The sequence below is a fragment of the Monopterus albus genome, unplaced genomic scaffold (assembly GCF_001952655.1).
Source record: "Monopterus albus unplaced genomic scaffold, M_albus_1.0 scaffold474.1, whole genome shotgun sequence".
Taxonomy (NCBI): domain Eukaryota; kingdom Metazoa; phylum Chordata; class Actinopteri; order Synbranchiformes; family Synbranchidae; genus Monopterus; species Monopterus albus.
The window spans coordinates 115,595-126,536 of record NW_018128354.1 but is presented as its reverse complement, the minus strand read 5'-3'; the positions used below and the strand labels follow the sequence as shown (position 1 = coordinate 126,536).

The following is a 10,942-nucleotide window of genomic DNA, read 5'->3' as shown; positions in this document are numbered from 1 at the left end:
TAAGGGGGACAGTAGCAGAGCAGACCCAGACCACCTGATGGTTCTGGAAGGTTCAGAGCAGAACAGTGGATCAGAGATAAATGGCTCAGTCAGAAGACTTGGTGGACTCTCCTGATCTGCAGCAGTCTGACCTGAGACCTGCAAACACAGCGTTAAAGTGGTCGAGTCTGACACAAACTCAGGGACAGGCTTTTTCTGGACCAGTAAATAATAAAAAATCAGCTTTGTGATGAAAACAGAGAATGTAAACAGGTTGTGTTTACAACAAAACTCCATAGGGAGCTCTACGTCCAGGATCAGGGCCCTGCTCCTCCACACGGTGTTACGCTGCCTTCATGATCTGATGACACCTGAGCAGGAGCAGCTGTTGCTCCCACAGTCGAGAGCTTGATTCGGTTGTCCTGTGTTGATCAGCCGCTCTGGGCTCGTTTATTCTGGAAGTGTTCCTGAATGTACGGATGTGTTGGTTTACTCTGTGTGTGTGTGTGTGTGTGTGTGTGTGCACACCAGTGCTCTCTTGTGTCTTAATCTTGTATTTATATCCATAATGACAGCATGAACTTTGCAAGGACACAGAGCCAGTGACAATGGCTGCACCGCACACAGGAGGTCACACACAAATCAAACGGACAGGACAAACAGCTGCCCTGGGTTCAGGCTGCCAGGCAGCACTGAGGCTTCATCCTAAACCTTCCTGTGGCGTTATGTTGGCGTCTGTTCTGATGCTCTGTTGGTTAAACGGTGTGTGATGAAGCCATCAACAGTTTCCACATGTTCCACTAGCTACATCTTCACTGTATTATTTTGTAGAGACATTATTGTCCCACAAAGATTCATTTAATTCCAGTGAAACATCCGTTTGGGGCTCAGTAAAAGTATCTGTGTGCTCCCCGTCACTAGTAGGGTTGCAGTGTACATTTAGTTGGCTCAGATTCTTCTGCACGTCATTGTGTAGCACATTGTGTTCTGTCATACGGTGTTCTCAGGATGGACATGCACACCCTGCCAGCCTGTAACCATGAAGCCTTCGGTGCTGGGTTAGTGGTGGAGCAGGTGTTCGGATCTGTCTTCAACACAAAAACCAGACATGTGTCTAAATTATGTCCAGATAATTTCCTAAGATGTTTCCTGGGGAGAACCTTATACTTTGGTACTAACTGAAGGTCGACTCACAGCAGGATCCGTTGCTACACGTCCAGAGGTATTATTCAGAGGACACAGAGTGTGACATGTCTGCACACACCCACCCAGTCCAGCAGAAATGGGGAATAACACACATAAATGAAGAGTAAATGTTAACCGAGGTTTAAATTGACCATTTCCTTTCGTGGATGTTCATGTGAAAGCTGCAACAATAAAACTGTCCCAGAACTTTGTGTCTGTTTTTCTGTAATTAGCACCAAATGTTCAGGACGTTATTAGGAAATATCAGCCCTGTGAAGTAAAGTGTTACCAGCTTCAGTTTCTGCACAAGGTTTGTGACAGAAGACACAAGTCAAACACAAACGGATAAAGATCCTGGTGTTCAGCCAGAGGAGTCAGCGCCCCCTGCTGGGACCTGTGTGCTCTGCAGATGTAGGTCTGGAGAAACAGCAGTTTGTCAAAACGTGTGAGGGGGACACGTCGTGGACACATGAGACAAGCTACATGTATGATTCAGTTAAGACATCTGACAGACTGGTCCTTTAAAAGACCCAGAGTACAATGTAGAAACTACAGTATTGTCCTCCAGATACAGTGGGGTAGAAGTCAAATGGAACTACTCAGTCAAAGTACCTCTAATGTGTACTGCTGGAGTAAATACACTTGACACATGTCCTCGTTGTGTTCCAGGGGAGCTGCTGAGCCAGACTCGGCCCGAGGGCCTCACCGAGATCATCTGTCCAAAGAACGGCTCGGAGCGGGTCAACGTGGCGCTGGTGTACCCCCCAACTCCCACCCTGCTCAGCCCCTGTCTTAAATGAGCCGAGCACTGTCCCGGCTCGACTCGCTGCATCACCAGAGCCTCCACCTCCGACTGCCCCTCTGCTGCACCCCCCCGGACCTCCAGCTGCAGGCTGTACACTGCATCCCTACTTCACCTGTAGGCACAGTACTGCATTCTGACTCCTTTCAGTGGTGGAAGAAGTACTCTGGTCCTTTACTTCAGTAAAAGCAGTAATAACTGTGTATAAATACTGCATTCAAAATGTTACTTAAATACAGAAGTATCAGCATCCAAATCTACCTGAAGTACCATCAGTACCAGTACTCGTCCAGCAGAACGGCCCGTGTCCCAGTAACGTCTCTGATACTGGATCATAGTGACTAATTACTGTGTCCATCACTTTAATGCTGCAGCTGGTAAAGGTGGAGCTGATGGTAACTACCTTATATACTTATACTGGGAAGTACTTTCCATCCTACTGGGTAGCTGGTGGATTTCCTACTGGGATCAGTGGAGTCTTCTCCAAACCTATAAGAATATGTCCTAACTTATTTGTTGATGTATTGGTATTATTAATCTTAATCAGCCAAGTACCATGTGTCAGATGAATGTAGTGTGAGATTCCCCTCTGAAATGTAGTGGAGTAAAAGTATAAGTAAAATAAAATGAAAGTACTCAGTAATACCTCCAATGGAATAGAAGTACACCACCTGAGTACATGTACTTTGCTACTTTGCACCAGTGCTGATTTCCCCATGTGCTTCCTTCTGTTCCAGGAGGTTCAGCCTGTCCCTGTCCTACCACGCTGACGCTAAACAGTCGAATGAGGCCTCCCTGTCTGCGACCACTTCACACGGTTCTCAGTCATGCTTCATCAGTGTTCATAGAAATGATGGTTGTGTACTGGAAGTCTCTGAGTGTGCACGGCCACACGATGGTTAGTGTAAGGTGTCGCCTGCTAGCCCGGTCAGCTTGAGACAGATAGCTGAGCCATTGCTACCCAACAGGTGACATCCTTGTCAGGAAACTCACGTGTTGGGGACAAACTGAGAAACCTGTGAGACTCTGGTTCAGTCTCACCCCACTGACGACACACTGGACTCTGAGACCAGGAACGATGATTTTTCCTGGACTGAAATCTCCAGCAGCATCTTGCGGTGTCCGCCCCAGCTCTTTATGGACAGGACACTCCTGAGTGAGCAGGACAGGGCGTGAAGACCCACGTTGTGCTGCGTGTCTCTACATGTGTACGTGTTTCTCTGTGCCTACATTTTAGTGCAGACTCACATACTGGACTGTTTCTGTCATCACTGTGGTCTGAGGTTTAAACCGGGTTTGAACTTCTCTCACCTTGAACTAAATCACGAGGTTTCTTTGTTGTGAGGTTTGAACGCAGCTGCTGAGTCCTGCAGTCGTCAGTGCACCTGCTGCACTCTCAGGTCAGCTGGAGGGTACAGGAAGCCTTTGTGTTTGTTCAGACTGATCCCGCACCCTAGTCCCCTACAGTAAACGTGAAGCTGTAGCTTAGCATAAAGACTGGAAACAGGTGGAAGCCGCTCACCTGGCTCTGTCAAACCTGCCAGCACCTCTACTGGTCGATCAGCGACCCACTAGATCCGATTTTTAGATCTTGTTTCTTAAGCACTTTAGTTTCTCACTGTTATGATTAGATTAAACTGTTTCCTGTCCTTATGCTAAGCTAACTAGTCGCTCTCTGTAAAGCACATCCTTCACTTTAATGAAATAAAACAGAGAAAGGTGGAATCAAACATTTTGACTGGCAGAACATGATGAATTGGTTATCAGAGTAGTTTCAGATTTATTGATTACCTGATTAAGTTCTAATATATTTGACATGTCATTGCATAAAGTTACCGTCAGACAAATGTAAATTAAAAATGTTTTATGATCATCAGAAGTGGGAACGCGTTAGCTCTCACACTGGCTGTTGTTCACATGGTATTTCTCATGCTGAGCTGATGTGGAGTAAACGTGAAGCCCCAATCTGCAGCTGCCGCTGATCGGACGTCAGCTGCACCTGTGCTTGTCCTCACAACAGTCAGCTGCGTTTGAACGAGGGCGTTGAGACTCTGAGTGACACAGAAGCAGGACAGGGTGCGTCTGGTGTCCACACCCCGACACGCCGGCAGCACTCATCCCGCACACAGCTGCGAGTTCACACTGTATCAACAATGTAAAGATAATCGTTGATGCCACGGATGCCATAGTTCAGTGGGATCTGTACAGATCCACCAAACCATGTGTGACAGTTCAACACAGTGAGTGTACAGAGACAAACAAGATGATGTTGGTGTGTAGAAACTAAAGAGCACCAGGTCTTTTCAGGGTCTGTTGGGTTTCGTTTCCAGGTGTTTTCCACTGCTGGATGAAAACATTGACCTGTGCTGGGGAAGTGTTTCTGTCTGATGTAAATAATATCTTTATTTTTGTACGTTGACAGGAGGTGTCGCCACTCAATCTCTGACAGTGCAATGTGGTGCATGGCTCAGGGTGAGCGTGCACACTGGGCTTTCTATGTAGCTCGTTTCAACATGTCACATGCAATACCAAATAAACGATAACTGGCTTTAGTGCCACTGAGCTGTGCCTTCTTTGTTCATGTCCATAGAGGTTCAGCCATTTACACACTCAGTGACCCCTCTCATATCAGCTGGGTTGGTTTTCCACACTAAAGGACCCCTTTGTCTGTATTATTGTCTTCTGGCTTTCCACAGTCATTGTAACTTGATTTATTTTGGTCTCAATCCCTGCTCTTGATCGTTTTTCGTTATGTCTGGTCAATAAATCCTACAAACCCGTGAAACACCTGGAGCTGCAGTGAGCGCCGTGCTCCTCCTGTCCGCCAGGGGGAGCTGACTCTCCGCGTTAGCAGAAGAAGCTCAGCTCTGTCCCCGGCACTTCCTCTTCCCTTCGCGGCCTCAGAGGTAGGTTGTCTGTCCACATCTGAAAGACAGAATCTATCTTTAATCTTTATTAAATGTCCACCATCCTGTGCCGTGACCAGCTGGATGTTGTTGGCCACATTTCCACACATTAGACGATGTTATATTTCGGTGTGTGGAGCTGTAGAATCTATTTTAAATGATTTGAGATGATGCCGGGCCGGTGGCTAGGAGAGCTTTCCGCCATGTTGGCTCTGTCTGGCGATAAAAACCGAGACAAATAACTGTTTTGTTGATTATTTCTCAAACTCTTTGGTGATTATAGCTGTTTTTGGTTTTTAATAATGTTAACCGGTGCTTCTGGATAAGAGTTAGTCTTTCATAGCGGCGTACTGTAGGCTAACCTGAGCTAACGCCATCGTAGCACCAGCTTAGCACCAGCTTAGAACCAGCTTAGACAGGAAACCTGTGTGAACGTCCAGCTGAACATTGTTCTCATTTCACAGATATCTGAAAATGGTCCGCTACTCTCTCGACCCCGAGAACCCGACTAAATGTGAGTAAAGTGCAGGCGTCCGGGGTTTCAGTGTTAGCTTGGTGCCGTGATGACTTCTTAGGACACCTTTGGATTACACATGAAAACAACTGAATGAAAGCTGAGCCCCGAACAGAGGCGTGCACGCTTCAGTGTCGTTAACACGTGTCAGTGCCACTAAAACCACAATGCTTTTTTATTTCAGCATGCAAGTCGAGGGGCTCCAACCTCCGGGTTCACTTCAAGGTAAGCTGCACATGTTCGCCCAGAAATAATTAGTCGTTTGCCTGTTTCCTGTGTTGCTGGTCCACGTGACTGCTATCTGAGCTGTGCGGGTGCTTGTTGAACAGAACACTCGTGAGACGGCCCAGGCCATCAAGGGCATGCACATCCGCAAGGCCAACAAGTACCTGAGGGATGTGATCGTCAAGCACCAGTGCGTCCCTTTCCGTCGCTACAACGGTGGTGTCGGCAGGTGTGCCCAGGTGAGCTCTGCTCCTGACTGAGGAGCCCTTCACAGGCTGCACTGATGACCATCTTAGGACACCTTTGGAGTCAAGATGAAACTAATATTACAATCTGAGCAGCTTTGGCCAATCAGTTTGTTGGACTGAACTTGGACAGAAGAACATCTGTAAACACGTGTTGTTGTTGTTTTCAGGCCAAACAGTTCGGCTGGACCCAGGGGCGCTGGCCCAAGAAGAGCGCCGAGTTCCTGCTGCACATGCTGAAGAACGCTGAGAGCAACGCTGAACTGAAGGTACGATCTGCAGTCAGGTGTGCTGACAGCGCTGTGACACGTCAAGGCTCTTCATTGTCGGCTGTTGGTTGGTGTGACTTGTGAAAAGATTGCAGTGATGACCATTTAGGACACCTTTGTATGAACCATGAAAAGAAAGCATTGAATCTGAGCAGTCTGAGTCACGTTGTAGGGCTGCTGACACATCCACACTGTGCGTTTACTTTGTGGAAGGTTGACACGTTGTAGGGCTGCTGACACATCCACGCTGTAAGTTTACTTTGTGGAGGGTTGGGTGTAGCTCTTTACTCAGTATCATCTGTTGTGGTTAAGTGTTAGTCTGTGATTCATCCTCACTCCCATTCAAACCTGCAGCTAAATAGTTTGATAGGTGAGTAACCTGCACATGATCTTCTCTGTAAACCCTTAGAACTTGACACAGCTCCAAGTGACGTATTCAGCTGGTTTGTGACAGAAGAGCATCAGGTCCTCATGTCAGCACTGCTCCAACGGTGGACATGAGGTTTCCTGTTGCTAGATTCAAAGTTGACAAGTCAACATTTGTTTGTCTGTTGTGTATGCTAAACATTTCCTGTGTATAAATAAGAGGAACCAGGGGGAACCAGATGGCGACAGCTGTGTCGGCACATGGTTTCTAACCTGTGGGGGGTGGTTGGGTGTTGCAGGGTCTCGATGTAGATTCTCTGGTCATCGAGCACATCCAGGTCAACAAGGCCCCCAAGATGAGGAGACGCACCTACCGCGCCCACGGCCGCATCAATCCCTACATGAGCTCCCCATGCCACATCGAGATGATCCTGACTGAGAAGGAGCAGATCGTGCCCAAGCCCGAGGAGGAGGTGGCCCAGAAGAAGAAGGTACGGCACTGAGTTAGGGCCCTAACCCTCAGAGAGGCAGCGGGAGGTGGGCAGGGTCCATTATGTAGATGTAGAGGTCAGACTTGGGCCTCAGGTCCACACTGTGACATGCCATCAGCTCCTCCTCCAGGGTCTCTGCAGGTTCACAAAGACCTTCCTAATGCCACATACAGAATGTCTTCTTCACAATGTCCTGTGGACCTGCACAAACCCTGTTCTTGACTCAGGAATCCCCTGAACATGTGTCCAGGGGATACCTGCCTGACAGGTGCATGTGGGTGGACCGGGCCCCAGAGCAGCCAGCAGCTGACAAGCCTGGCTCCTCGCTCACCTGTACATTTAATGATGTGATCCAGAATCGGCAGAAAAGCCTGATGGGTACTAACATGCATCTTCATAAGAGGCTGGATAATGTTAGATGTTGCCTGAACCAGAGGAGTCAATACAACTTGGACTCGTGTCTGACTTGTTAGTTTCTTTGGATGCTGTTGATTTGTGCTCCTGGCTCAGTTTGTTAGCTCCTGTTCAATGTTTCTACATGTCAGTGAATGTCTGGTGGCGTCAGAGTCAGGTGGCTGCAGCTGATCCTCCCTCTCCTCTGACTGCTTCAGTGACTCTGAGTTCTCTCTGCAGGTTTCACAGAAGAAGCTGAAGAAGCAGAAACTGATGGCGCGGGAGTAAATACTAATAAATGGACAACTTAGCATCACTCCAGTCTCCGGCTCCTCTCTCTTTTTGAACGTTCATTGGTTTTATTGTGAAGGTTTCAGGAAGCGGCAAAACGAGAACATTTACCCAAGTACAGTTCTGAGGTGTTTGTACACAAGTATTACTATGTTCTGCTACTTCATAAATGGATTTCACTGCATGTCAGAGACAAAGCTTGTACTTTGTACTGTACTACAGGTATTTGATGACTTCAGTTCCTGTTCAGAATCAGATTAATCAAGATGTCTGCAGCTCGACATCGACAGTACTGATGAAGTAAACCCGTACACAGTGATTCAAGGTGGAAGTGTTTTCCATTGGTGTGAAAGTCCTCAAACACCCAGTTCATCTGTAACAATGACGTTTTGTCAGTAAAGCACAAATCTTCCTGGGCAGGTGGATGACAAAGTAAAAAACTGAATGGAAATAAATATGTAGGCTGTTCAGGAGCTTCATTCAAGTCACTGAGGGAAAGGATTGTTTCACACATCAGAGCTGAGGGAAGTGCAGGATGACGCGTTCACATCTGTCTGATAATGTGATAAATCCTCTTAGCACTTTGACATCAGGTATGTTTTCTGGGTGGTCTAGTTTTATTGACTCCAGACTAGATCGCTTTGTATCCTGGGGCCAAAATCCTGTTGTGAAGCATCAAATGGAACAAAATGCTGCTGCACCTGGTGAGGACTCTCAGATTCGACCATAGATCCCAGTTGGCTCTCCACTGGCTGCCTGTTCACTGTGGGCTTCAGTTTAAGGTGCTGTACTTTACATTTAAATGGCCTGGCCCAGGATACCTGGCTGGGCTGCAGTGGCACATGAGGCTCCTGGGGTTAAACAGTGTCAAGGGGGAGGTGGAGCCTTCTTGGTAACAACCCCGAGACTCTGGACCTCCGTACCCGTAAATGTTTGATCTGTCTCTGACCTGTTGGTTTAAATGTTTCACTGAACGCTTGTGATTCCTGGTGAAGTAGACCAGTTACTGTGTGGTTGGTTTGTCACCTGTGAAGCACTTTGGTCGACAAGCTGCTGTCCTAAAGTGCTACATAAATACTTTTTGATGTGACTTTTACTGAAGTAGGGTTTTCAGTACAGGGCCTTTATGTGTAATTGAATATTTCTACGGTGTTGTAGAAGTACTTCTGTGTTTCAGTACCTCTTCCACTACAGCTCATAAGTGTGCAGAGTCATGATCTGTGAAGCACTTTGGTCGACAAGCTGCTGTCCTAAAGTGCTACATAAATACTTCTTGATGTGACTTTTACTGAAGTAGGGTTTTCAGTACAGGGCCTTTATGTGTAATGGAGTATTTCTACAGTGTTGTAGAAGTACTTCTGTGTTTCAGTACTTCTTCCACCACAGCTCATGGGTGTGCAGAGTCATGAGCTGCAAAGGGTTAACACACCGCCTCTGAGCTCCAGCTGCAGGGCTGTCGGTGGCCACCGGGGGGCGCCGCTGCACCACAGCTGGTTGGGCTCTGGACGCGCACAGCTGTGGAGACGAGCGTCAGTCCACGTCCTGTACTGAGGTAATACCATAGTGTAGAAATACTGTTACCGGCCTTCATAATTCTACTAGAGTAAAAGTACCTAAGTATACTTTAAGTATCAAAGTATACTTGAAGTATCAGTAACTATTAAGTATAATAAGGAGGGATTGGCCCATTTCACACTGATTAGAATATTAGATCATAATGACTGATGCATTACAGTGTTCATCACTGTTAACTATCCTTTGTTACATATTTATAAAAAGATAAATGACAGGCTCAGTTATTTTATAGACAGAAAGCCTCATGATTGATCAGGTCTTTATTTATTAATTACTCTTTAGTCAAATCCTTGATTGATCAGGTCTTTATTTATTAATTACTCTTTAGTCAAATCCTTCCTAAAACCACCAGGTTTGTTTTATGGTCTTATATCGGACTCGCTCAGTATCTTATTGAAGCGTGTCTCAACCTGTCAGGGCTGTAAAAACCATTTAATTAACCCATTAATTAGTTCATATTCTCTAACTCATAATTAAACAGGACGTGTTTCATATGTTCCGTTGTTAGTAAAGAGGATATTTATCAGAAGATTAATACATTTTCTGATCATTGATCGAAACAGTTAAATAATCAAAACGAGTTTTCTGATGAATTAATTAGTGGTTTCACCTGATTAGCAGCTGATTATTGATCTGAGCCCTTAACCTTGGATCCTCGTACTTTCTGACCACGGACCTTTAAACAAACGGTTAAAAACGAACACGGCCTTTTTCAGACTGGGAGTTTTTAGGCCACACAACAGGAGCTGCAGGCTTCAGGGTGGTGCGTGATGGGGCCGTGACATTCAGCTTCAGCGTGCACCCGCTGCGCTCCCGAGGTCTGAAATGAACTGAAGCCATCTCACCTGAAACGCCCCCCACGTTTGGTTCTAGTCTGAGGAAGACGTCGTGTTCTTCAACAGTTCTTTAATACCAACAGTGAATGTGGATGGGGGGCCACAGAGGGCCAGACCCCCAGTGACAGGTCGGGGCCTCTGCTGCTGGTGTCCCAGCCCTCCCCAGTAAACACTGGCATTACCTTCTACCAAGTGAACAACGCGTGCACGTCCCTTTAGCGACGCAATCTGCAGATAAACAGTAGTTAAAACATTTTGTCCCAATAATCCAGGCCAGTCTGTCACGTGCTCATCATCAAAACCTCCTCCAGGCCCCTCCCGCTTCAAATCCACGTTCTTTTAAAGAAAGATACAAAGGTCCAGTGAATACCGGACCGTCATGTCCGCGCGGTCCGGCTGGGATCCTCCAGCCAATCACTGCCGAGCTCCTCAGCCAATCAGGAGCCACTCCGAAATCCATACGGCTACGTCACCGCCAGGGCGGCCAATCCCCGCTCTACGTGTCCTCCTCTCAAACTTTGGACCAGGACCTACACGTCGGTCCAGATGATCCGGTTTATTATCTCACTCCTTGGTGAACTCAGCAGAGGAGCGGTCTTCGTGTCGTCCTGGTTTTGAGGTGGATCTGGATCCGGCACTGTGTTTGTGGAGCTGATTTCTCGTTTTGGAGGCTTTTACTGGGATTTTTGTCGGGCTGATCCTGAGATGGGCTTTGGATGCGAGTCCAGAGAAGAGCGGGCCTTGGTTTAGTGCTAGTCTGGCCTCAGTCCGGTGCGCAGGGCCCTCACACCCCGCAGAGACCCGCTCCAGTGCTCCCGGATCCCCCAGAGAAGTGGTAATGTTAGCGGAAGGGCAGCAGGACGGG

The 10,942-nt window shown here is 47.3% G+C and overlaps 2 protein-coding genes across 3 annotated transcripts in view; both read left to right on the top strand.

The window, feature by feature from the left end:
* mfhas1 (multifunctional ROCO family signaling regulator 1) overlaps positions 1–2,792 on the top strand; it is an 18,438-nt gene extending 15,646 nt beyond the window's left edge. The window contains exons 2-3 of one of the 2 annotated variants that reach the window (XR_002273788.1): positions 1,834–2,083; positions 2,704–2,792. Coding sequence is in view for 1 of the 2 variants with exons in the window: in XM_020587709.1 (XP_020443365.1) it covers positions 1,834–1,964 (131 nt within the window). In the remaining variant the exon portion in view is untranslated. Of the gene's footprint in view, positions 1–1,833; positions 2,251–2,703 lie in introns of those variants that run through there. The other variant, XM_020587709.1, reaches the window with a different exon arrangement.
* A 2,024-nt stretch (positions 2,793–4,816) lies between these two features.
* Positions 4,817–7,691, top strand: rpl17 (ribosomal protein L17). Its single transcript, XM_020587712.1, has 7 exons — positions 4,817–4,872; positions 5,337–5,386; positions 5,571–5,611; positions 5,716–5,850; positions 6,027–6,125; positions 6,791–6,982; positions 7,616–7,691. Exons 2-7 carry the CDS (start codon positions 5,347–5,349, stop codon positions 7,661–7,663), a joined length of 555 nt encoding a protein of 184 aa, XP_020443368.1. The 5' UTR covers positions 4,817–4,872; positions 5,337–5,346; the 3' UTR covers positions 7,664–7,691.
* The last annotated feature ends 3,251 nt before the right edge of the window (positions 7,692–10,942 follow it).